Source organism: Protopterus annectens, chromosome 6.part1 (genome assembly GCF_019279795.1).
Source record: "Protopterus annectens isolate FY-2018-M chromosome 6.part1, PAN1.0, whole genome shotgun sequence".
Classification (NCBI taxonomy): domain Eukaryota; kingdom Metazoa; phylum Chordata; order Ceratodontiformes; family Protopteridae; genus Protopterus; species Protopterus annectens.
Genome location: NC_056738.1, coordinates 528,475,473 through 528,503,237, shown reverse-complemented (window position 1 = coordinate 528,503,237; position 27,765 = coordinate 528,475,473). Strand labels below are relative to the sequence as shown.

The 27,765-nt window shown below is 40.6% G+C and overlaps 1 protein-coding gene across 1 annotated transcript in view; it reads left to right on the top strand.

The window, feature by feature from the left end:
* The window catches only part of CCS (copper chaperone for superoxide dismutase), a 593,635-nt gene that overhangs the window by 248,702 nt on the left and 317,168 nt on the right, over window positions 1–27,765 (top strand). The window contains exon 4 of the mRNA XM_044075992.1: window positions 5,691–5,868. Within this exon, the coding sequence (XP_043931927.1) occupies window positions 5,691–5,868 (178 nt within the window). The remainder of the gene's footprint in view (window positions 1–5,690; window positions 5,869–27,765) is intronic.

The window sequence follows — 27,765 nt, the reverse complement described above, 5'->3', positions numbered from 1 at the left end:
AGATCCAACTCAAATCTGACACTGGCCAATTCTAAAGCTCGACTTGACTCTTGCCCTCCTTTCCCATAACTCCCTGCTACTCCTCAACTTCCCAAATTGAGTTTGTTCCCCCCCCCCCCACCGAGTCAGATCCAAAGCCCCACAGGTTGAACCAGATGGATATCGACAGCACAGATCTATTGTTATGGTGAGTACATGATGGTAATCTACTCATATAGCTTAGGCTAGCTACTGCAGCAGTGATCAATATGAAGAGCATAGTTTGTTTGTGTCTTTCGGCTTTTCCCGGTTAGGGGTTGCCACAGCGGAACTCCGGTCCACTAATGATTGGCAGTTGATTTTTACGTACCAGCTTGCCAGGCCTGACGCACAACCTTCAACGAAGGTACGCCCATTCACGCATGTCTCCACGCAGAAGACACTCTAGCCGAGAATCGAACCGGAGAGCGTCTTACTGTGAGGCGACAGCGCTACTGCAGCATCACCACTGCGTCAATATGAAGAGCATAGTACAGTTGTTTAAATAAACTTACCATAACAGTAGATGCTCAAATGATCACTGCTGCAGTAGCCACTCCATCCCCTTTTTTTGGTATGTTGTTTATGCCAGGGTGTGAACTTTTATTTATTTATTTATTTATTTTTGTTCTTAACATTGTCCTTTCAAGGCGTTGCCTCCCTCTCACCATTGGCTTGAAAGCTGTGATGGGGTTGGCACCCAAACTTTTCTTTTTAATCCACTTAGCTAGAGCTGACTAACAGCTGGGCATGTGAAAGTGCTCTGAAGTTTTGTAAGCTTGCTAGCTGTTATATGCAGGATTTAGCCGATATAGCTCAGGTTACTGCAGCAGTGATCATTCAAACATCTACTGTTTTTTTTTTTTCTTTGGTGTTAATATTAGTTGAGGTAAACCCGCGGTAGTGGTGTTACGGTAGCGTTGTCGCCTCACAACAAGACGTTGTCGCGTTCGATTCTCAGCTAGAGCGTCTTCTGTGTGGAAGCATGTGTGAATGGGCGTGCCTTCGTTGAAGGTTGTTCATCAGAGCTGGTAACTTGGCATGTAAAAATCCACTACCAAACGTAAGCGGACCGGAGTTCCACTGTGGCGACCCCTAACCGGGATAAGCCGAAAGACAAGCAGAGAGTTAATATTAGTTGAGGTATTTGATCAGGATTACATCACTTAAAATTATTTCTTTGTTTGTTTGTTTAAACCGAGTTTAAAATGTTTTTGCAGTCAAGCTTATCCTGGGTAGACATGCACACAAGATCTAGTCCAGATGTAGGAAATGCCTCAAGTAGATCTGTTCACCTCCTTTCAAAACAGACAGCAGAAGATATTATTTTTTACACATCCTTGTAGCCAAGCTTGGAGGACAGATGCACTCTCATTCCCTTGGATGGGAATTTTTCCTTTACAGTGATTCACAAGGTACTTCTGAAGATTTAGAAAGAAGTGCTAAAGATCATTGTGGTGACCCCCTATTGGCCCTGGCAATCTTAGTTTTCCCTTCTAATGGTATTGGCTAATGGCAATTACCACATACTTCCCTACAGGCTGGATTTGTTCACACAGTCTGTGAACTGACTGCTGCACCCCACTTTGGAGCAAACTGATTTGGAGCGGTTGACTCGGTCTTGACTCCCTTTAAATAGTTGTTTCCTGAAGATGTGCAGCAGGCGTTAAAGGAGGCCAGAAAACCTGCTTCTAGAAAATCTTGGGTTTACAAATTTTGAGGTTTTCTGAGTGGTATCTGAATGGAAACAGAAGGGCCCTTGAGGTTAACATCCCTCTGTTCTTAAAATATTTGTGTGAGCTACTTCAGGATGGCTTATCATAAAGCACATTTAGCAGTCATCTTTGCTTCTCTGCCTTTGGATCCTCTGCTTTCTTCTTATTTTGGTAAACATTTTTTGAAAGGAGTATTGCATATGAGACCCCCAAGCGAGCAAATTTTTCCTTTGTGGGATCTCGGCTATGTTCTGGAAAAATTCAACTTGCAACCTTTTGAATCCAATGCTCAGACTGATCTGAAGCACTTAATGTGGAAAACTGTTTTGTTTGTGGCTTTGACATCTGCAGGGCAAGTCTGTGAGATGTAAGCTCACATGGTGAGACAGCCTTGCTGTATTTTCCCAGGGAGAGGGTTGTGTTGCACACTAATCTCAATCAGTTTGTCAATCTTTCTGTGTTCTTCCTAGAAGCTTAGAATAAAAGAGAGAGGATGTTTCATACCTTTGATGGGCACCCGCAGCTCAGGTTCTACCCTGACAAAGTAAAACCCTTCATGAAGGCTGAAAGGCTTTTTATTTCCAACAATGGGGTAGAGAAGGGACAGTCTTTCTCTAAGCAAACCAATGCATGTTGGTGTCCTCTGGTATTGTTTTTTGTTGCATCCACCATTGCAAGGCGAATCCAGGAAAGGTAGAGGCACATTCCATCAGGACCTTTTCCTCTTTAGTGGCATATTAGAAAGGTGTGGACTTTAAAAGTATTCTAGAGGTAGCAATTATCCATACTTTTACAAAGCACTACAAGCTGGATGCCTTTCCTAGATATAGAGCTAGCTTCACTATGACCATTCTTCAGAAGGTTTTGGATCCTTATCCTTCCTCCACTCGGGTTGAGTAAGCTTTGAGGATCCACCATAATGTCAGTAAGGTAGTGTGTTGAACATTGTATAGTTGTGCAAGTCCTACTTAACTGCAACACTAGATGCTTGTAGAATACACTGCCTTACTTGACCAGTACCCACCTGCCATCTCCCTTTTGTATGTACATAGTTTTGTGTTTGGATTGCTACTGAACGTTGCTCAGTGGTCTTTATTGTTGTATTTTTTTTTTTGTTATTTGTTTGTTTGAAACGGTAGGTGTTTGCAAAGTTTATGTTCCATCTTCTCTTCTTGCTGAACCCTAGAAAAATTGAAAGGTCCTGTCTGTGGGTCTGTAAGGCAGTTTTCATACTGCGAGGTGATTGATCATCCATCCTTCATGACCTTCTGGTTTAATAGGGCTGTTTGTCCACACATTTATACCCCTTGGTACCAGGTTCAGGGATGAGTTTCTGGTTTGCCAAGGATTTCAATCAAGCTTAGACAGGTTTTACTTTTATGGTCTTCTTTTATGTTGAACAGTAGTCGGTGTTGCAGGAAGTGGTTCATTTAATGGCTCTGGGCCAATCTTATTCATGGAGTTGAGGCTGCTGAGCTTTCCCGGTACTTAGCTCATCAGGCGGTGTGTAACATCGCTCCAAAAAGGCATGCTGCTGCCTCCTCCCTTTGCAGTAATTTCCTCTTTTCTTGTTTCCTGAATCCATTGCTGTTTTGGGCTCGACTCCTACAAGTGTTCATACTGCTTTGACTTAGAGCATGTGGTTAGTCACATTGATCAATTACTTCAGTTTCCTCAAGGTTAGGGGTTAACTCCTGAGTATGGAGCAAGATAGGGTGTCTTAGGCTGAAACACTGTAGAGAAGAATCTTTTTTTTTTTCTTCAGTTCCAGGTGAGAAGGATCACAGTCCTCTCCTCCTCTTGCTAGGTCAGCAGACTGTGAGTGAAAAATTGTGCTGTCTCCATTGGCTGAACTTCTTTCCCCAGAGCTAATTCTGTCTCATTGTAGCTTTTAGGGCCATATTTGATACTGCCCTACATTTCCACTGGTGGTTGAGGTGGATTCATTTCCGGCTCTTGGGCAACTAGTGTGTACTGTCCTTGAGTCTGGCCAGGATTATTCCCTCATTTTGGGACTGCATCTGGTTCTTTTTAATGCTTTGCCTTTTTCTTTTCTCTCTGTCCCTGACAACGTTCTAGTATGATTTTATGGAAAAGGCCATTATCTTCTGGGAGCCCTTCTGCATGGGTTTTAAGTGCATTTAGTTCTCATGTGGATAGAGCAGTACCTTGTACTCCCACTGTCAGTCTACTTCAGCTGTTTGGTTGTTTTTAACAAGCTCCAAACTGTTCAAAATACAGTCCGCAAAAAGATAAGGTTGCAATAGAACAATTACAAATTTATTACATGAAATGTCCGCAAGTATGCTCAAATTTAAAAGACAAAGAATATTAAAAAGACAAAAGCACTTATATTGTTTTAATATTCTTTGTCTTTTAAATTTGAGTGTACTTGTGGACATTTCATATAATAAATTCGTAATTGTTCTATTGCAAGTCCATCTTTTTGCGGATTGGATTTTGAGCAGGTTGTAATATTTACTTCTACCTTTGCAGTTTAGATTGTGTTTTTAACAAGTTCCTGCTGAAGCTCAGTTCCATTTCTGGTTTCTGAGCATTCAGCTGCCCTTGGGTCCCAATGGAGGGCATGACTGTGGCACAGCTATATTTGCCAAGCAGCTCAATTTGTGAGGGCTACTCTCCATACCCACATGGAAATCCCTTCCTTCAGGGGGGCTTTAACTTCATGTTCTACCTCCCTATTGGAAATTGTTCCCTTCCAGGTAACTTCATGTTTTGTGTACTTGCCCATTTGCTGCTGTTTATTTTGGCCCATCTTTTGGGAGTTCTTATGTGTGCTACTCTCCTTCATAGTACCTGTGCCCATTTTTGGAGGTGTCAGTTCTCCAGGTTTGTGGGAAAGAATACCTTACCAATATTTTCAAAAGGTAAGATTTGTCCTCCTCTTTCCCACTTCTTCTAAGATGGGGCTTCTGTTAGGGATGGAAACTGAAGGGAATGAGTGGGTTACTTCATGGAGAGGTGTCGAAATGGCCATGCTATGGATTTTCTGGATTAGTTCATCTCTGGTTTAAGTTAAGGGTCTACATTTGCCTTTAACTCTTTGGAGAGTGAGCAGTGACTATCTTTGTACCAATGTAGTTCCACTCCTTGGTTCTGACCACAGTTAAACCCACTTTTTTCAGGAGTAGCTGCCTTCAGTACTTGCATGAACTGTCTTTAGTACACTTGGCCACAGCAGTCCTCTAGGACTATGATGTTTCCTTCCAAGGAAATAGTCTTACCCATGGCTCCAGAGTTGGACCTCATCTGTTAGTCTTTCTCCAGAACTCATCCTTCTTTGACGATACAGGTGTAGTCCTCTGGCTCCTTCTGCCCTGGTTCTTTACTGCCTGCAATTCAACCCACTTAGAAAAACCATCAAGGAAGGTCCTCTGTGTTAAAGGTAATTGATATTCTCTTACCAGTTGATCTACAATGTGGTCTTTCCTTGATGAACTAGGAATATACCCTTCTCCTGACCCTGTTGGATTTCTTTACAAGTCAGACAAGCATATACTGGTATACAGCATCATTACTTCAGGTACAGAATTTTTACTGTTGCTGTTAATTTGCAGGAGGGTTCTTTCTCTTAACTTAGGGTTGAACTGGCAGACATTAGGACAAGCACATGTAAATAGGCAACTTGTGACATCACACAGTTTGTTGACAAAAGTACTTGTCTGTCAAAAAATAGATGTTTATTCCTGACTGGTGGAGAAAATAAACCGAACCAAAGTGCCTGACAAAGAGAGTCCTGTTATTGAGGAAGTGATATGGTAAGAACATATCTTTTGTGTATGGGGGTGGGGAATCAGTGCGTGTACAAGAATGATGTGTTTATTTTGATATCCCCATAGGATTTTAAGCCATATAGCTTTCTTTTGTTTGTTTGTATAGAGCAAAAGTTGATTAATTGTGCTCACAAGTAAAGAGTTATGTTTTTCCCCACCACAGGAAACCTTGAGGCAGCTGTAGCAATGCTGTCAGGACCAGGCCCTGTCCAAGGGGTAGTAAGGTTTGTGCAGCTTACTGAGGAGAAGTGCATTGTGGAAGGAACAATAGATGGACTGAATCCTGGACTTCATGGCCTGCATGTTCATGAGTTCGGTGACCTTACCGACTCCTGTACCAGGTAATTATTTTGTGTCACTGCTCTTTAACTAAAAAGCTTCTGTCAGTAAGGTGGTGACTTGGAACTCTTACTGCAGAGCATTTACAGAAAGCTAAAACTACAAAGATTCCACAGTAACTGGAAAATATAGCTTCTCTTAAGGTGACTTGCTGAAAACTGGTGATAAAAATGTGTTTGTCTCCCTGGAGATTCATACTCCAAATCATGTCTATTATAGATTAAATTCTTTTCATTTTATGGCATGCAGGTGGAATAATTTTTTCCAACAGTGGCATTTTGATGTTTTAACTGCATATTTAAATGCCACGTTATCCTGTATAGCAGAGCTAACTGGCAAAAAATGTTCAGTGTAAGAAAGATGTTCAACATTCCCACTGTCTCAGTGGCATTTTGGGTTATTTGCCAAGGTAACCCATTACTGGCCAGCTTTCAAAAGCTCAGACTTCCCTCCCTCTCTTCCTGTGACAGGTGATTGGTTAAGCACATCCTGAGAGGGAAGTCTTTAGCTGTCATAGGACGTTGAGTGTTCAGTCTTTTTCTGCCATCCAAGGAAGAAAGCCCTCTGACTCTTCACAGTATCCAGTACTGATTTTTCCAGCTTACTGCTCAGATAAGCTCCATTTGCGGATCCCCTTCCTGAAATTTTATTAGTTATTCTCTTAATAGTTTGTTAAGAGAATAATAACTCTAATAATAAAATAGTTTATGGAAGCCGCGGTGGTGCAGAGGTTAGTGTTGTCACCTCACAGCAAGAGGTTCTCCCTTTCAATTCTTGGCTGGAGTGCCTTCTGTGTGGAGTCTACATGTCCTCCCCGCTGTCGAGTGACGTTTAAAGACATGCAGGTAGGTGCGTGCATGAATGGGTGTGCCTTCTTTGAAGGTTGGGCGTCTGGCTGGCAATTCTGCACTGTAAAATCCACTGCCAATCATTAGTGAACCAGAGTTCCTCTGTGGCGACCCCTAACCGGAAAAAGCAGAAAGACTTTTTATTCTCTTAATAGTTTGTTTATTTAAAAATATATATTTATTTTAATATTTTATTTTTGTGAGTGTTTACGGTTATTCTTATGGGAATTTCTGCTTGTAGCATTTTTTATTTGGCTTCTATTTTTGAGAAATGCTTGTTTTTGTTTCTGACGAAACATTCAATATTTGTCAGAAGTGATGTGTATGTGTGCTGTTAGACACTAGGGTCAGTCTTGTGCAGTCAGAACTGCAAGTTAATTATGCCTATTTTTACTGTTTACGCCTATTTTTACTGTTATTACTCTACTTTATTTTACCCGCGGTGGTGGTGCTGCGGTAGCGTTGTCACCTGACAGTAAGACGCTGTCCGGTTCGATTCTCAGCTAGAACGTCTTCTGCGTGGAGACATGCGTGAATGGGCGTACCTTCGTTGAAGGTTGTGCGTCAGGCCTGGCAAGCCTGTACGTAAAAATCAACTGCCAATCATTAGCGGACCAGAGTTCCGCTGTGGCGACCCCTAACCGGGAAAAGCCGAAAGACACAAACAAACAAACTCTACTTTATTTTCATCTTTAGCAAAAATTGGATTTTTACAGCATTTTTAACATCAGATTTCAATTTTACAAGTTATTTGAGTGGACTGTGGAGATCTTTCTCTGACAAGGAAATATAGTTAAATTGCTATTAAGAGTTATTTTTGGCAGTTTAATGTAGCTAAAGTATGTGGAGATAATTTAACACTGGTTTGACACATTGATTGCATTGGTGTGTACTGGAATTTATTTTTAACTTCTGTCAGTTAAAGAATTCTGAACACATTTCAAAACTGTTTTTGTGATAACAGCACAGTGTGGCAGAGTTTAGTTGTGTGGAGACATACTTATTACTAGAAACTTTACTGTGATGCATTATATAGTATTGTCAGTTTATTGTTCTGGCTGGTATTCTCTCCCCTGACTTGAAGGATCCTAACTGTTGTACCCCCCCCCCCAATCAAATCTGGCTGCACCTAAAAAAAGAATAAGTAAAAATTTGCCTCAGACTGTGTTTAGTGATTCTGTTGGGGCCACTGCTTGGCCTGCAGACTACTTACCTTTTGCATTGTCTCCCTGTAGTGTAGCTCTGCCAGCCATTATGGAATGGGGGTTAGACACATCCCCTGGGGCTGTTCCAGTACCTGACACAGGCGTGGAAGCACCAAACCTTGTAGGTGCAGGAGTTGTCTGGGGTAAGCGACCCCTTGCCAGATATAATACTCTTGTCTCCAGATATTGTATCTAGAACCATAAACTTTATCATTCAGTTGATAATCAGATTATAGCTGTTTTGTAAGGCTGTTGTGGTTCCATTTGCTAGAAATGTTCTGCAGACAGCTAATTCTGGTGGTTGTGCTCCCATCCATGGCTCTAGTGCTGGTTTGGCTAAAAACCTTTCTGTTTCAGAGAATGATTAGGAACCACATGAGGGTATTGATGATTTCCTAGCTGACACTGAGTCCAGTCACTGTTATTCTTAGGAAGGTGAACCTGACCTTAAGTCCAAACATGTCTTCGCTTTTCCTCAGATGATTGCTAGATTTAATGATGTTTTTGTGCTTGGGAGCAGTTGGGAATGACCCCAGACATAGGCAAGGTATATAACCTTATAGATGAGATGCCTAGTTCTATGGCTATTCCCCCTCTCTTACTGGTCATAGAAACTGTTTATAAAGTTGTGTGTAGGACACCAGTATCTATTCCAGCAGTACCTAAAAAAAACTTTGAGAAAATATAGGGTCCTCTAATATGACAGGTTTCTTTACTGCTGACTCAGTTGAGTTCTCCCCAGCTGCCTGCTCAAATAAAGAGTGCTTGGCTTTATGTAATCCACCACCCCTTGATAAAGAGTGAAAATTGTTAGATCTTCAGGGTAAAAGGATGGCTCTTTCTAGTAATCTGGCCTTTAGAATGTTAAACTTTCCACATATAACTTGGATAATTTTATAGTGAAGGTACAGTTTGGATGATTTTGCTGCATCCTTACCTGCACAGCAGAAGTCTTAACATGGATGAAATCACTTTTAAATTGACTCAGGTTTTGAAACATGCTGTGAGAGGTGTGTTGGAATGTGCAGATACAGTCCTGAGAAATTGTGCTGCTTCTGTTGTATTATGACAGCATGCTTAGTTGTGTAATCAGAATTTCTCTGATTAAAAGCCAAAATTTTGAATGTACTATTAAGTTCTGAATTGGTGTTTGGGCCCATTGTTACTCACATTCTCAAACGGGCAGCTCATGTACTACCTTTACAGAACAAAGCCCTTTAGGAATGCTGAGCAGCTGTTTGTCTCCTATAAGGGGGCTAAGAAAAAACTGTTGCACAATAGCTGTCCTATGCAGTTTTGTCTTCTGGTACTCCTACCATGGTACATCTATTCCAGGAAATGTTGATGCTCACTCGACTACGGCCTTAACCTTTTCAGTGGCATATTGGAAAAGGGTGGACTTTAGAAGGATTCTAGATGCAGCAACCTGGTCCTTTGTTCATATCTTCACAAAGTACTACAGAGTGGATTCCTTTTTAAAGTCCAGAGTAGGCTTTGCTAGGACTATTGTCCAGGGACTACTGAATCCTTATCCTTTCTCCTCCCAGGTAAGGTAATTTAAGCTTTGGGAATGTACTCAAAATGCCACTGAGGCAGTGGGAATGATGTAGACAGTGCAACTGTGTAAGTCCTATTTATCCATAACAGTAAATGTTCGACTTTCTCATTGCCTCTGTGACAGCACCCATTCACCATCCCCCAAATTGTGCATAGCTGAGGCGGGTTGCAACCTGTTTTATTTGGTTGCCGTTGGCTTTGATTTTTATATGGTATTGTGACTGGCTGCAAATTTAATCTTGCTAGATGATTCTGACTTCATGTACTTTCGTCCTCTTCTTTATGGAATTGAAGAAGTCTGAACACACACTTTATGTGACAGTGAAGACCTCTCTGAGGATGTTCAGCCAGTCAGGTGTCACAGGAATAGAGAGGGAGAGGTATCTGGGCTTTTGAAATCTGGCCAGTACTGGGTTACCTTGGTGGATAACCCAAAATGCCACTGAAGATGTGAGAAATTTGAATATCTATTGTTAATGTAAGTAGGACATGTGCAAAATTACAAGTTTTGAGTATTTATTTCCTGCTTGTTAGTACAGACGTTATCTGTTGTCTCTTTGGTAAACACAGCAATGTATCTTGCTAGGCATTAATTATCAAACTCTGTATTAAATTGAAAACTTCCAAGATGGTTACACACAGGTTGATTTGAGATCTCAGAGTAAAAAAACTGAAACTGTGAAAAAAGGATAATGAAACTGTCAGTTTAAGTAAAATTGTGTTAACTGGCTAGTAATTACATTGCCTGAATTACAGCAAAGAATAAATATGGAGAATGTGAGAGAAAATCAACCAGAAAAGGCAAAAAGAAAACTGTCTGGGAAGAATATTGCTGCTATTCAGCAAAAAGCAGTTTAAGTTTCAGCTTTGGTACAGGAGATGACTTCCAGTAATTTAGATGAAAAAATAAATAAAATGCATCCATTGGTGTTTAAAATAAATGAAATACTGAAGGAGTATATCAAGTGAAATAACAAGGAATGGAAAAAGGGAAGTAGCTTTAACTAGTTATTTAAATGAAATGATGCTGCAAAAATCAGAGGTTGAACTAAATAAAAGGGTAACTTAGCATAAAGCTTCTCAAGCAAAGATGTTTCATAAAATAGTAGAATTAAAAGACAGAGTACACAGAAAAAAAACTAAATTTTCTGCAGTACCTGAGAAGCTGGAAGGAACAGATTGCATTACTTTTACAAAAGTACAAATAAACAGCAGTGGGCATAGCAGAGTATGTCCTTCCATATCACTGTTGCAGTATTCTTTACAATACAGATCCCCTGCCTAGGGGCAGCCCAGTGTCCTGCTAGCATACCAAAGCCTTTATGTTGTAATGGGTATGCTGTGTGCTCTGTATGCACGGCATAGGCCATAAAGGTGATACCTGGCCATACCATCCTCAGAACTTCTTTGCCGCCAGTCCGAATGCCATCTTCAAATATCAGTCTGAAATCTCGTTCGTTTGCTGGTTATCAAAATGACTTCAGATAAGTGCCTAGTTGTTTTATTTATTTATGTATTTTTTTTTCTTATCTTTCTTTTGCCTTGTTCTGGGTGTTGGTTTCATGGCATTCAGGAAGTGGAAGTGCTAGTGTGGGAGACAGTTTCCCCATAAAAATCATCAAGAGCAGTGTTTGTTCTGTTTAGGCATTTCCCACAACCAGATGTCTTGTGAGATTTGTCAAGCTTTCTTCCCTAAGACGTTGTGTAGTCAGCTTTCTTTCCTCATGATTTACTTAAAAACCAACAACTTAAACTGTTGGTTAAAGACACATGGTAGGATCTTTCCGGACCAAGGGTCAGCCATTTACAAAAAAAAAAAAAAAAAAAAAAACAGGAAAGCTCAGTCGGATTCTTCAGCTGTACCACCTCCACTGAGCATCTGTCTTGAGGCTGGTGAAAGCATGGCAGATTATCTGGTTTCCTTCTTAGATTCCTCTGCCATGACCACTTTGGAGGTTGGCATGGATCCAGCTCCACACACATCCATGGAAGCATTGTAGATGTCCGCTTTGGATATACAGGGGGATCCGTGGCTGATAATTACCGAAGGGCATAGGGGTATTCCTCAGATGTCAGTGAGGGAAGAGGTTCTGACTACAATTATAGAGTGTCGTCCAGAGTTAGAGACTTCTAAATTATTTAAGGCTGATGTCCCACTTGATAAAAAAAAAAGCAGAAGACTAAGCACATTTCGCCTACTCCTAAGTATCCTCAGAGTGAATGCCAAAACTTCACTCGACCTGCTTAATGCCTTTATGGCTTTGAAGCCTCCACAGGGGATTTCGGTTCCTGCTCTTCCTTTGTCTTCTACCTCCTTAAGAGGCCTAGGGACAGGATTCTTTTGATGATGATGCTGATTCTGATGAAGAGTCCCTTACTTATTCCTCTCAGATTCCTTCTCCATTAGACTAAGATTTTTCTTCTTCAGAACCAATCAGTCCTGACATTCCTTTTGAGGAGGTTTTGTTTGGTGATACTATTTCCAGAATGATGGAATTTTTCAAATGGGGCTGTGCTAAGGTGTCTGATGTTCAGAAGAGGTACTATGAACTTCTGCAGATTGAGTCTCTTTTGCCCTCTGCTGTTCCTCCTGTTTTTGCTACTCTGCTGGATGCTTTTTTTCACTGCTTTTCAGGCTCCTGACTCACAAATCCCTGCTTCCAAGAAACCTGATAGGTTTTATAAAGTGCCTGATAACTGCAAGTTTCTTTATATGTGTCCCTCTGCTGACACTCTTGTGGTGTCAGTGGCTTTTGATAAGCCTTCCAAACTGTTGTATTTAACTAAGTTGCTTCCCTGTGATAAGGGCAACAGAACCATGAAGAGGCAGGGTACGAAGGTGTATACTTCTGCTACCATAGCCTTAAGGGCTGTTAACTGTCAGACACACATGACCAGGTTCTTTGCTCTTCTCTCTCAGGCCTGTCAAGCCATTTCAGATCTTCTTGATTCTGAAGGGAAGGCCTCTATGCTTGTCTTGTTATGGACATCCTCCATAGTTGCCCGCCATTCCATTAAATGCAGCTATGTTGCCAGCTATGTTGCTGATAATGCTTCTTCTAGGGTTGCTGCTTTTGGATCTGTTTTAAGGAGGTATTCCTGGCTCAGACTTCAGCCTTTGCCTGATGATATCAAGGCTAAACTTATAGATGGTCCTCTGGATAATAAGCATTTGTTTGGTGCTGCTACTGCAGAGTTTTGTCCCTGCAAGAAGAGGGTTAGGTCCTGCAGGAGTTGATGCATGTTTTTGTTTCCCCTGTTCCCAAGTTTCAAAGGAATTGTCCTAACAAGCCTGGCTTTGTATATAGACAGTCTTGTCCTCCCCCAAGAGTAAAAAGGGTAGTAGAAATGCTCCCCCTGCTAAGGCTACCCAACTCCTCCTACCTAGAAGCCTCCTTTTCCTGACAAACCAGGTGCTGTCTGTTTGTCCTATTCTTTTCAGTTGCATTCCTCTTTTTCTGCATCTTTCCCTGTCCATTCCTGTTTGGGTAAAGGTCACCCAAGGCTCCTGGGTTCTTCCCATAGTTGACCAGGGTTATCACATGATTTGGAAATATATTTCCCCCTTTTTGGGCATTCCTCAGCCTCCTCAGAAGCAAATGCCCTTTTTTTCCAGAGGTGCTTCAAGGCCTGTTGGCTCAAGGAACAATTTAAAAAGTTCTAACTCCTCAGAGGGGGAAGGGGTTTTACTCCAGAATGTTCTTGGTCCCCAGGAAAGACAGTCCCTGGAGACCCATTCTGGATCTTTCTCAGTTAACACCTTTTTGAAGGTCCCTTCCTTTTAGATGTTATCTCTTTAAACCCTTGTTTCCTCTGCTACTTCCTCAAACTTTTCTGGTTTCCCTGGATCTCAAGGATGCTTATCTTTACATTCCTATTCCTCCCCTTTTCAGGAATTTTTTATGTTTATCTGTTGCTTGCTCGCATTTTCAGTTCTCTGCTTTGCCCTTTAGTCTCTCTACTACCCCAAGGGTCTTCACCAAATGTCTTGCTCCTGTGATTCCTTTCTGCATGTTACAGGTCTTTCCTTACCTGGACAACATGCTCATTCAGGGCTCCTCTCTAGAGATTTTACTTCAGCATCTTCACTTTGCTATTTCTGTTCTGCAAAGTCTGGGGTTTACTGTGAAATTCCAAAAATCATTCCTGAGTCCTTCTCAGGATCATGTTTTTTCTGAGGTGCAGGCTCCCGACTGTTCCAGTACTGGCATCCCTGCCTTCTCCAAAGGCATTAATCTGATTCCTTTCTTTCAATCTCTTCTTCCTCCTTTGACTTCCGTTACAGCCAGGGAGTTTCTAGGGGCTCTGGGTTACATGGCTTCCATCATTCCTATGCTTCCTCTGGTCAAGCTCTGGATGAGGAAAGTCCAGTGATTTCTAAAATCAATTTGGCTTCAGCATCCCCATCCTTTAGATTTTTTGGCTCTCTTCTTCCATGCCTCCAGCTGGAACTTCAGTGATGAATTTTTCAGCTGTCCCTCAACCCAAGGCTTCCTTTTCAACCTCCTATCCCTCATCAAGAACTCTAAACAGATGCCTCAGATGTGGGATGAGGAACCTCTTTGGTCACTTTGACAAAAGAAGGACCACATCAGTGTCAAAGAGACTGAGAGCTCTTCTGGCTCTTCAAGCTTTTCATTCTCTTTTCCTTCCAGGGCCCCTCAAGATACTCACAGACAATAACACAGTGATGTGATACATCAGCAACATCCTTATCCTTATCTTATGTCTTATCTCCTTTGCAGGTTAGCCCTTCAGGTTTGGAATCTAGCTATCCAGTATCAGGTGACCCTTCAGGCAGTTTACCTTCCCTCAGATCAGAATATAGTGGCAGATTCTCTGAGCAGGTCTATAACACAATCCCATGAGAGGATGCTTCACAGGAATGTGTTTTTGGACAGTAGTCCACCACTGGGGTACTCCTCGAGTAGATCTATTTGCCTTCCCTTTGAATAGTCAGTGTTCTGAATTTTGTGCAAGAGTCCCATGTCCTGTGGCCTGGAACATGGATGCCCTCAAAGGGGCTATTTCCTTTTGCCCTTCCTTCTTTTTCTCTCAGTCCGAAGGGCCAGTTCAAGATAATACAGGATGCACCCAAAATCTTGCTGGTGACTCCCTTTTGGGCCAGACAGCATGGGTTTCTTCATCCTCTGCATTTAGCCAAGGGCAGTCATTACAAGTTACTTCACTGGGTGGACCTACTCACAAAAGACAAGGGGTCTCTCATCCATCCCTACTTGTCCATTCATCACCTGATGTTGTGGGTACTAGAGTTTTGATACTCTTCAGACACATTTTCTCTGAGGACGTGCTTTGGGTCCTGCGGGAGGCCAGGAAACTCGGCACAAGAAAATCTAATTTGTCCAAATGGAAAAGATTTTATATTTGATGGCTTTCTCATAACCTGTATCCATTTACTGTGGATGTTCCTTTAGATCTCTCTCATTTATTTATTTATTTCACATTTATTGACTAGGAATGTCTGGCTGAGCTATTGCCCGTGTGAATTGCTCAATGCTAGGTTGGCATATTCTTTTGTTAAGGCCTACCTATCAGCTATTTCTGCTTGTCTGTCTTTGACTCCCCTTTGGCCTGTAGATTTGAGACCAAACAGTTTCTTAAAGGCGTCCTTCACATTAGGCCTCCCAGGAAGCCTGCCCCTCCTTCCTGGGACCTTAATTTTGTTTTCGAAAAATTGACTCGGGCTGCTTTTGAGCCTGCTGCTTCAGCTTCCTTACAGCATTGTTCTTGGAAGAGTGTTCTTCTTTTGACCTTTACTTCTGCCAGATGGGTGTTTGAGTTGCAAGCCCTTATGACTGTTACTCCTTTTTTAGTTTTTCATAAGGGCAGTGTGTCCCTATGTACTAATCCTTCTTTGATGCATTAGGTGATTAATGAGTTTTCTCTTAATCAGTCTATTCATTTGCCCACAATTTTCCTTTCTCCACAATCTGCTAGTAAGAAGGTTTTTGCACACCTTGGATTTATGTAGACAACACCAATATTATTTGGATAAGATTTTCATAAATTTGAACAGCTTTTAGTTTCTTTTCATCCTAGGTCTTTAGGTTTGGCTGTTCCAAAGTAAACATTTTTTTTCTTGGCTATCTAAAGCCATCTCTTTTTGCTGTCCTTTTCACCAGAAGAGCCTTCCTTCTTCTGTTAAGACTCATTCCACTAGGGCTGTGGCTTCTTTTGGTATTCTTTATTTCAAGTGTTTGGATACTAATTGTATTCTTGAGACAGCTACCTACACTTCTGTGCATACATTTACCAAGCCCTATAAGTTGGATATGATTTCTAGGGCAGAGATGATTTGGCCAGGCCCATTCTTCATGGCTTCTGCTAGCCCTTCCTCCTCCCACTCTTCTTCATGGACTATTGTACATTCTTTATTGTAAAGGATACTGTAATAGTGATATGGAAAGACATAGTACAACTGTGTAAAATCTTACCCTAACAGTAGATGTCATTCTCTTCATTGTTGCAGTATTCACTGCCTCTCTCCTCCCCCTGGTATTTTTTCTGTCTAGATGTGCCTGTTACCTTATGCTATCCATAGACTGCTGTTCCTACTTCGGTTTTTCGGTTCTGAAGATGGTGCATCCAGACGCCATGCACGGGATGAATATGTATGGCGTACCCATTATTACTACCTAAAGCAGGGGTGTCCAACCTTTTCACTTGCAGGGGCCGCATTGAGTCAACAGAAATTGTCTTGGGGCCGCATGTAAAATATATCTTATAGTTAACTGTATCGCTGTTGCAGTCGACCCCCTGGCTGTATTGCAGGTGAATTTGAACAATGAATAAATGTAATAAATGCATAATATTTGCCCTAAAATTCAAATTCTCATTCTAATTCTTAAAATAACAGTTAACTCTAACATCTTAGTTTAACATCTTAGTTTATTTGTAAAAAAAGAAAAAAATAAATAACAGGTATGAACCCTTCAATTTGTATGAGATATCATACCTCTGATTTTGCTGGTTTCTTAAAGATGTCCATGTCTTCCATTATGTCCTTAATGTCCATATATTGTCCAAAGCACTCATGTATTCTTCTGTTTCTAGCTTTGGAATCTATCCCTGAAATTATTCAAGACATGCTACATCTGGTCAGGCTGGTCTGAAGATGAAAGAAGGTTCATCAGTGGTATTCTCAAACTGAGCACCCCTTTGGAAAGGCACATTTCTAGCTTTGGAATCTGTCCCTGAAATATGACACTGGCAATGTTTCTTGCTTTTGCACTGCTGTCTGGTCAGGCTTGTCTGAAGATGAAAGAAGGTTCATCAGTGGTATTTTCAAACTGAGCACCCCTTTAGAAAGGCACATTTTTAGCTTTGTAATCTGTCCCTGAAATATGGCACTGGCAATATTTCTTGCTTTTGCATTGCTGTCTGGTCAGGCTAGTCTGAAGATGAAAGAAGGTTCATCAGTGGTATTCTCAAACTGAGCACCCCAAATAACAGGAAATAAATTGGCCAGCTTGACCAGATGGGACCTGATAATTGACAGTCAATGGGGGCAAAAATAAGCAAAGAAAATATCCTACAAAATAAATTACTCACCATTGACATTCACCAAGTAATTACAAAGGTAGTAATTAATCCCAAAACTTGAAGATTGCCTTCCCTTAACAGTCTTATGTTCAACCTAAACAAGATATGTAGATGTGACTTTTTAGAAACCCCGAATTTCACCTGCATTCCACTCTGATATATAAATTAGTATATTTAAACTTGTATCCACAACATAGGGAAAAAAACCTTCTGAATCTGATCTAACCTATAACCATCCCTTGAAGTGAAAATAAGGCTGTGCCACTTTCCCAGCCCTGATCTGTTTTATCTGCTAATAAAAATTAACTCCATCCATACTGAAATTAGAATACTCCTGCTTGAAGCTTTGGGAATGCTCTCCTTTCTCAATTAGTGGGTATTCCATACTACGTAACATAGAAATTTGTTAAAAAATGCGGCTCAGATTGTGATAGATCCTTTCATTCTGCAACAGCTTGAAACACTGACTTTTTAAAATTCAGAATGAGAAACTCATAAGCTCAAATGCTCTAACTTAGGACCTACAACAAGCAATGTGTCAAAGTTTACAAAAAAAAAACAGTGCTTTTGTAGCACCTCAGAATTAATTTCCAGAACTTCCTCAAACATAACAGACCTTACTGTATTAGGAGCTCTCAAAGAGGCCCCACTTGCCTGGATAGACACCTTGCTCACATGTACTGAGCATGTCAGTAGGAGTGCTACTTACACAAAGTCTTCTAAAAATCTGATAAACATACTATACATACAGTAGTATGCACAAGCACAACTGGATAGACACCTTGCTCACATGTACTGAGTATGTCAATAGGAGTGCTACTTACACAAAGTCTTCTAAAAATCTGATAAACATACTATACATACAGTAGTATGCACAAGCACAACTGGATAGACACCTTGCTCACATGTACTGAGCATGTCAGTAGGAGTGCTACTTACACAAAGTCTTCTAAAAATCTGATAAACATACTATACATACAGTAGTATGCACAAGCACAACTGGATAGACACCTTGCTCACATGTACTGAGCATGTCAATAGGAGTGCTACTTACACAAAGTCTTCTAAAAATCTGATAAACATACTATACATACAGTAGTATGCACAAGCACAACTGGATAGACACCTTGCTCACATGTACTGAGTATGTCAATAGGAGTGCTACTTACACAAAGTCTTCTAAAAATCTGATAAACACACTATACATACAGTAGTATGCACAAGCACAACTGGATAGACACCTTGCTCACATGTACTGAGCATGTCAGTAGGAGTGCTACTTACACAAAGTCTTCTAAAACTCTGATAAACATACTATACATACAGTAGTATGCACAAGCACAACTGGATAGACACCTTGCTCACATGTACTGAGCATGTCAGTAGGAGTGCTACTTACACAAAGTCTTCTAAAACTCTGATAAACATACTATACATACAGTAGTATGCACAAGCACAAGAATTAAACATGTTCCCCAATGACCCATTCAGTGTGTTGTCCATGTATGCACAGTCAAGCACTGAAATGAAAAAGTTTCCCCAATGACCTCCTTCACTGCCTTAGACCCAAGAAAGATCCTCACCCAGTATCATTACTGCCCAGTTACCAAACAAAAAATAGAAGATAAAACAGATAAATACTGGATGCACAGTAAACACAAAATTACATCAAAATGAATCCTTTCCCTTAAGGATCTCTTAATTACGCACTTTCTCCATGTATGCACAAGCACCAAAATTAAACATTTCCCCCTAAGAACTCTCTCAGTAGTCTGTCCATGTATGCACAAGCACCACCAAATGACATCAAAATGAATCATTTCCCCCAAGGATCCCTTGCGTACTTTGTCCATGTATGCACAAGCACAAAAATTAAACATTTTCCCCAATGACCCCATTCAGTACTTTATGTATGCACAAGCACTAAAATAATTTTCTCCAATGACCCCTTCAGTCAGGTTTGTCTATGTATGCACAAGCACCAAAATGAAACACTTTCTCCCATGACCCCTTCAGCCAGGTTTGTATATGTATGCACATTGCACAAGCACCAAATTGAAACATTTTCCCCAATGACCCATTCAGACCTTCTTTGTGTATGTATCCACAAGCACTAAAATGAAAAACTTTCCCCAACGATTTTTTCATTGCCTTAAGAGTTTGTGTTCTTTGAACATAAAAATATTTCCCCATATAAAGCATACAGTCATTTCCATCCATCTTTGCTTACTTCAGTTAATGCAGATTTTCTTTCAAGTGGCTCTAAAATTGCATCAGTTCAAATGTAATTCTTTCCTGTAAAAACAGCTCTACTACGTAGCTAAAAAGCTCACTGTCTGCCCGTCTCTGAAAAGGTAATACAGGTGACTGTTGCCTTTTCCTCCTGTAAATGTCTTCATATGAACCGCTGCCATTCCTTACTGAATCTCGAATGCTTCTAGAATTCTTCACTCTTCGTCTTCCATATCACTGTGTACTTCAGACCAGCATGTGCACACCATAATTTTACCAGTCTACCATTTTCTAAACTAGAAGCCAGAATCAGAACATTACTATTACTACCTCTGAACTGTCCTCTCATACCTTCCTGCCAAAAGTAACACCATCTCTTTTTACTTAATACAAATGCCAAAGCAAAAGCTACACTGATAATAATTAGTTGAGGCCCATATCCTTAGTAAACATTTGTGATGCTTCACAATATGGTGACAAACTGTTACTACTGCAAATCATGATTCTCATCTACTTGTTCATCTTTTATTTCTTTTACTACTATGATTGGTCAGGAGTGAAAAAGTGTGCCCACTGTTTATATATCCAATGAGTATTGGGACAGGTCTGGCTCTTCTGTCACCATTAACTGGATTCAGTGGGTAATCAAAGTATAGAAATAAAATAAAGCAAGGAGGCATTGCCTAAAATTAAATCCTCTCTTCATAAAAATATCACCAGCTTTCATATAATAGCCACCCCTCCTTCAAATTCCTTTTGACCTGACTGACGTAAAACTTGAAACAGACCAAGGAGAAACAATTAACTCAAGCAGTAAACGAGAAAAATTAACCAAGGTCTGCAGTTGTGAACTTAACCAAGTGGCCAATCCTAAAACTGACTGAAAGAAAACTGTTGAGAGATTGACCAAACCGTTTAGTAAAGGACAAACTTGATCATTTTTTTAAATAAGGAATAACCCCAAATTTTACGCAAGATGACCGCTAAAGTGGGATGGCGGTGGAGTGATCTTCGTGCCCAGTATGTTTAATAAAGGAAAGGCCCCCCTTCTTCTGACTCTTGCCATGATCGCTAGCTCTGTACTATTTCAGCAATCCATTTGGATCCATTATGTGCTTTCTAATTCAAAAGCTCATGTAATAAATGGGCAAACAGAATGTACGCCTCATGCCCTACATGGCTTGACCTACACATGATATGCATGCCAAGTGGTAAAGCAAATGTGCACACTTAAGGGGTGAGCGCTAGGGCGGGAAGGGTAACCAGTCCACTGATGATTCATCGTGCACTTTAGTTTCTTAATTATTTCCAGCCTTGGAAGCAGTTGGTATTGTAAATTTGTGGTGGTAAATGTATGTATCTGTTGGTTTAAGTAAGACATCTGGAGTCGGACAGAACCAAAAGTAGTTGGTGACAGAGGGCTGAAGTCAGACACTGATGTTAAACAGTTAAAATATTGCTTTTATAAACTCAGAAAGTTGATGGAACAACAGGTTTTGCATTGTTGTTAGTAACTTCGGTTGTCAATGATTTGCCAGAGGGGAGAAAAAAAACAGTTTTAAGAATCGACCAGAACAAAATTATGCAGAATTCTAATCTAATCTATGCACTTATGGTGGTAAGTTAACTTTAACAAACATATAAGTAAGGCATATTGGAAGTAGGCATCCTTCTCATTCCTCCAAGAACCCAAAATCATCCATACCTCTGAACCCCAGTCTAACCTCCCACTTTCGAGTTCCACAAACCTGACTGATTCAAGACCCAACATGCTGCCTCCCTCACATACAACTGAATACAATTAAAGGATGTGAATGCCTCCCAGCTTGCAACTTCATCACCTGATGTCCTGGATGAATATCCCAAGGAATTGTCATTATTCATTCTAAATTCCAAAGATCTTGACAAGGAACCCCTTCCTAGTCAATCCAGTGGTAGTTGGACAATGGTTCCCTCCTTATAACGTAATTAGAAGGAAAAGCCAACTTGACAGGAAAAAGAAAAAAAAGAGGAATTTTTTTTCTTTACAAAAAAAAAAAATGCACTAAACTCCAAAGGTCTTTCTGTAGGACTAGAGCAGAGTGCATGTCTACCTCCCCCAAGCTTTGCTGTCAGTAATCAGGTGTGACAGTTGGGCAAGCTTCCTGAGGGAAAGTTTGATGAGTGCTAACCATGGTGACCATGAACCCAACACCATTCCAGGAAATTAAAATGATTAAATTCTCTGCCCCTTCTGCCCTGTTTCTGTACATTGGTTTCATTCATGCTGGGAATCCCCTTTGAAAACATTACCATAAATATGCCTGCAAAGTGTTTCTCTCATAATGCTCAATTTATATTTCTGAAGCAATTCTGAAACTCAGTTGAATGTATATTTCTGACAAAAAATTTCAAACCTAGTCCCACCATTATTTAAACTACCCCAGTCTACTTAATGTCAAAAGAAAAATAAAGGTCATCATATTTCAAGTTTTGGCTGCATGAACACATTCTGAATGGGATAACTTATAGGAGGCAGATGTTTATGTGTAAGAGTCCTCAATTAATTTGCAAGGAGTAACAACCTGACATGGCTCAGTAGTTCACCTACTTGCATCCCTTTCTAATCTGATATCATAAATCACGCTCATACATTTAATTTATCTGAAGAACAGGCCTGCGAGCATAGCTCTCAACCTTCCATCGCCAAAATGAGGAACACTCGCCTTCATAATGTGGAACAATTGGGTAAAATGTGGAACACATACTTATGGCTTACTAACAACTTCAACTAGGAAGATCATAGGATGGTTAAAATATGCTGGTTTTACTTATAAAGAAGATCCTTAATTTTGATTTATGATTAATTTCAATTTACCATGGATTTCACTTAAAAAAATTTCTAACACTGAATGTGTGACAGACTCTTTCAATGTGGAACTTTGAGGAATTTTGAGTAACATGAACTTTTTAAGACCCCAAATGAAGTACGTTCCTTGTAAAGAGGTGCACTTGAGAGGTATGCCTGCAAGATTAATATATGGTATTAATTTACACTGACAGCCTTCAGGGTAAAGTGAGTATTCTCAGAGGCACACAGTAACAGATTAATAACTCATTCAGTTTTACAGACTGAGCCATGGCATGACTTAACCCATATGTTTTAGTTCCAGAGAGATTCATACGTCATCTATGGCTCCTATCAAATGTAAACAGCAGAGACCAGTGAAAATAAGCAGAAGCAACAGATTTGTGCAGACATTTTATACCAGTTTTGTGTTTCATCTTGTTGACCCAGTTAGGCCAGCTTAGAGCCTCTGGCATTTATTTATTTTCATTCCTTATTACAAGTTTAGCAAGGTTAAGAACTGAAATAAGAGACTGTGCTGCAGTAGAAAGGTTTGGTTTTAAACATGCTAAGCAAAATAGCTCTCCAACCATGACCCTTTGTCAAGGTCAAGTGCAACTGCAATTTAAATTATTGGACAATTCAACATTTTTGATAAGTAGAAGAAAACTGAACTACCCAGTGATAAAAGAATATGCAGACTGGACATCAGAATTGAACTCTTGACCCTGAAACCAATGAACGACAGGACTGCCTAAGTTCCTTAGTTAATGTTCACAGCATTCTGTTCCCCACAGACAATCAGCAAAATCCATTAGGGCTAACCATGCAGTTTGTATTACCATCGCACTACTCAACAATGCTGTTTTTAGTGAATGTAAATGTGTTTTACTGTGCATTTTCAACCAAAGTATTATAAAAGTAATTACATGATTAGAAGATAGTTAATGGGAACCCGGCTTAAAACATGCCTAAAACGGAGTCTTTCATTTTTGTGTAATAAACTGCTGTAAACACGCTGCTACCCATGTATTCTGCAGGATACATTTGCTTCTATTAACAGTCACTTTGTACAAAATCTGATCATAGCAGACTAAAACCTTGCTTTATAAATAATGCCTGTCTTCTGGTAGTTAGACTTACCTGATTAAATACTGTTTGGTCAGAGTTTATGTCCGGTTTAGACTTGGCTAACAACAGATTCGTCTTCCGAGAAACCCTACAGCCCAGCTCTTTGGCGCGAACACACAAGTCCTAGTCGGCACGAAAAACTAAACGGGAAGGATGCGTTTTGCGCATGCGCACAACAATTTTGCAGTTAAAGGTCGCAGGTGCAGAAAAAAAACAGGAAAAATGTGAAATTTGGACTTGAGGGTCGCGGGCCGCATGGAAGAGCTCTGAGGGCCACATGCGGCCCACGGGTTGGACACATCTGACCTAAAGGCTTTGGTATACTGGCCGGACATCAGGCTGCCTTAAGAAGGGGATCTCTATTGTAAAGAATACTGCAACAGTGAAGATACGGACATATACTGTTATGAAGAAGTTTTACACAACTGTACTCTTTCTGGAAAGTGATTATTTGCTGTACACCAGGCAGAGGAGAAAAAATGTTATGCCAACAATTAGGGGATGTTGAGAGGTAGGTTTGAGATTTAAGTTGCCTTATCCAGCTGTCTTCAGAATATTTTTTTCCTGGAAGATCAAAGATATTTTTTGATGCAGAACAGGCCAAGGAGGAAGTAAAAAAAAAAATTCCAGTAAAGAGTGAGCGAGCAAGCAGAAGTGTTCTCTGCTTCTCATTCCTTAGACAATAGCAAAGCCCGCAGTGAGGCTTTGCCTGTGAAACCTTGTCCATTGCTCTAAAGTGAAATGCTTGACAGAAAAAAACAGTATGGGAGCTTCCTTGAAGAATAAGGTCCAGCTTGGACTTAAACTAGAGATTCGCTTTGGGAAATGGAAAAGATCATGAATAAGTCCAACATGGCAAAATTTAGCCAATAAATGGAATGCTATAAAGCATCAGTCCCACTGGATGCAAGAATAAATGTGTGAAATGTGCATTTGCAAGAAAGGTGGCTGACAGACTGGAATTTTGTTGACCATGTTAAACTGGAGAGTGAACTGTAATGCGTGTACCCCACTTTGTCGTTAATGTGTAGAAGGACACTGAAAGGAATAAAGAAGTAACTGTAAGTAAAACAGTTTTTGTTCTTATTAATGTTTGTATAAAAATGTTATAATGTAAATTGCATGTTATATTCTAAAGCAGTTTTGTGTATTATGTACTCAGGAGTATTTTAAATGTGAGGTGGAGAGCCCTTATCACTGACTGCTATATATATATATATATATATATATATATATATATATATATATATATATATATACTAATGATATTAAGGTAAGCAAGTATTTTTCTTACTTGTAAGATATACAGGTTTTACACTGTAACAAGATAAGAACAGCTTGACGTAAGCAATATAAACTTTAGGCTGCTGGGGTGAAAGGTGGGATGTAAAATGTACTGATCATATTTTAAATAAAATTAAGGTAATTTCCAATTTTTACAGAGGTGGGTGTCTAGATTAATGTCCTTGCTTTAAAGTATAGACAGTTTTTTTAAGCAAATATGCTTCAAAACTAACAATAATGAAAGGCATGGAAGTGGCAAGTTTATTATATTTTTGAAGTTAGGTTCATAGGATGATACTGGGCTACTGGCCCGGAGGCCCTTATAAGCCTAGCCAAGAATTTTGCCCATGTTACCACAAAGTCAGCACCTGTTTCCCCTGTCCAACAGGGACACAGGTGGGATCCCAGGGGTGTATTTTCTGATGTTATGTTGTCCTATCTCACCTTCATTCTTACAATGATGGGGGCGGAGCTGATCCTCTGCTCCGACTTGGCCGAATACTTAGCTGAAAGTCTCAAACCTGGCTCGTGGCAAGAAGGTATCCCACAATGCAGTGGTGTAATTCCCCAGATCTCGTTTGCCACTTTACGAGGTTGGATGCGCTCATGTTGGCCGCGGCTAAGTTGTGTCAAATTTTTCTTATTACCTTGTCTAAAACTTGTTATATTTCCATATATATATTTTACCTTTTAGTTTAACTCTTTGTGCCTGTTTGCGGCTCGTTGTTAGGTTGTGATAGATGTTCTTCGTGTTTCACTGTTGCAGTCATCACATTTGGGTTATCTGCTTGCAGTAGCCCTCAGTCCACCTGATTATCAAAGTCTTGGGTCCTGCGTCCATTTCTGTCTCATCTTCTGTGATGTCAGGTAGTTAGGGGGTATAAAGCATGCAGCCGATGCCATTACATCAGTCTTTCTTGCCGTGCAGTGCCCGAAGCAGAAGCAGTTTGCAAGTGCCGGTCAGCCAACTCCTGAAATTTTCGTTTTCGAGTTTCAGAACCGAAGTCTTCAACTAAAGCTAAGTACCCCATTGGGGAAACTTTTTCTTGCTCTAAACCGATGTCAGTAAAAGTCAATAATTGTATTACTTGTGGAAAGCGAATACCTCATAAAGATTTTCATTTGTACTATATTCCTTGCCTAGGCCCTGCCCACGACATACCTCTCTATCAGTTTTGTACCTTATTTAAGTAACGAACTATTCATCGTCGGTATATTTTCGCTTCTAAATATTTTGGTACTCTGTTCAATTATCCAGATATGTCTTCGGTAAGCCATCCGACTACCGACATTCCAAAAAAACGCAAAGATAAAGACAGAGACAGGCCACCTAGGTCCAAAGCTGCCGACGAAACTTCTCCTAAGCCAGTCACCAGTTCTCCGGTACTCAGTGAGGTGCTTTCGCAGCCCCTGATACCAGCCACTTCAGATTCGTAGGCCTCTACTGAGACCCATTTGGAGTCCAGTATGCCGTGAGATGCTTCAACTGTGGAACCTGCAGATGTCTTTACCTTGGATGGGTCCGGAGCCGCTGTGCAGGGACCAGCTTCTGAGGGTGTATTCAGGCCTACTGACTTGCATATTAAACCAACGCCGTCTTCTTCTTCAAGGCCTAAAACTCGAACCATGCCTAGAAAACCGATGCCCAGACTGCATGGTTAGGCTTCTATGCCTAAAAAACAAATGATAAGAATGGCTGAAGACCTTATTACTTTAATCAGGGGAAGGCATACTTCCCCCTCTAAGGGACCTAGGACTGAATTTGCTTCTTCTGACCAGGATTCTGAAATTTCTGTTTCCTCTGATGACCAGGATTTACCCTTATCTATTTGTAAGGATTCTGATGCAGAGGACTCTATTCCCCCTGCTTCTCTCCCAGAGGATTTCTCTTTTTGTGAACCCTTGCATATTCTTAGGGAGCATTTTTGTTAGGAAAGTCAGGATGACTGTGACTCTAAAAAGAGGCTTAGGGATTTCTTACTCCTGCCCCAGCACAGGCCTTTAGCTATCCCTCCTGTAATCTCTGTGGTGAAAGGTATAAGTGCAGTGAGCTTAGAAAAAGAACCATGTTAATGAAGGGTTCAAATCCAGCTACTGGATGCTTTTAAAAAACTAGACATTGTTGATGATGCTTTTTCGGAATCTAGCTTGGCCCCTGACTCTTTACCTCCTGCTCCCAGAAAACCTGATAGATATTACAGGGTTCCTGCCTCTCACAAGTTCCTTTTTAAAAACCCTACTGTGGATCCTGATACCATTTCACAGGGACCCAAGGGCATTAAGGCTACTACTGCCAAAAATCCTACCCCCTCTGATAGAGACTCCAAGGCCCTGAATAGATGGGGTAAGAAGGCATATATTTCTGCAACCTTAGCCATTAGGGCATTAAATTGCCAGTTTCATATGTTAAAGTATCAGCAGCATATTATTGGATTGCTTAAACAGAAAATGATGTTGATTCCTGATTGTGCTGAAAACAAGGATTTACAGGATTTAATGCATTCTGCTGAACAGGTTGGAAAACGTACTTTGCAATGTGGTTTTGATTCTCTAGAGGCATCTTGCAGAGATGCTGTCACTGGGTCTGTACTTAGAAGGAATGCTTGGCTTAAGGAGCAATCCTTGCCAGATCATGTTAAAGCTAAATTGCTAGATGCTCCCTTAAGTCAGGACTGCCTGTTTGGCAACAAAGCAGAAGAAGTTCTTAAATAGATGGAGGAAAAAGCTAAATCTATGCAAACTGTTAAAGATTTCCTACAAGTACAGCCTCCAAGATTTAGTAGGCATTGGCCCTCTAAGAATTGGTCCTTTCCTGCCTCTTCCAGGCCTACTCAGTCCAAACCCAGAACCAGCAGAACACCCAGGCATCAGTCCCAGGGTACACACAGGACTAAGCAGTGGGGGGCTCCCACTTCCAAATCAGGGAGTAATAAGACTCCTCCCTATGGTAAACTGTCTCAATGACTTAATTTTAAAACTTCCAAGCACTTCTCAACTGACTGCTCCTTTGGGGGGAAAGATTGCTCTGCAGGCAAAAAACTGGGAACTCATTACCCAGGACAAATGGGTTCTAAATATAGTTTCCCAAGGATACAGATTTCACTTCCACACTTTACCAACCACAAACCCCAAATCAGTGGGCAGAGTCTCAAAAGCAAGTACTCTCTCTCTTAAGCATAAAGGCTATTCAGACTGTACCAGAAGAGGAAAAGGGACAATGTTTCTACTCAAGACTTTTCCTGGTACCCAGAA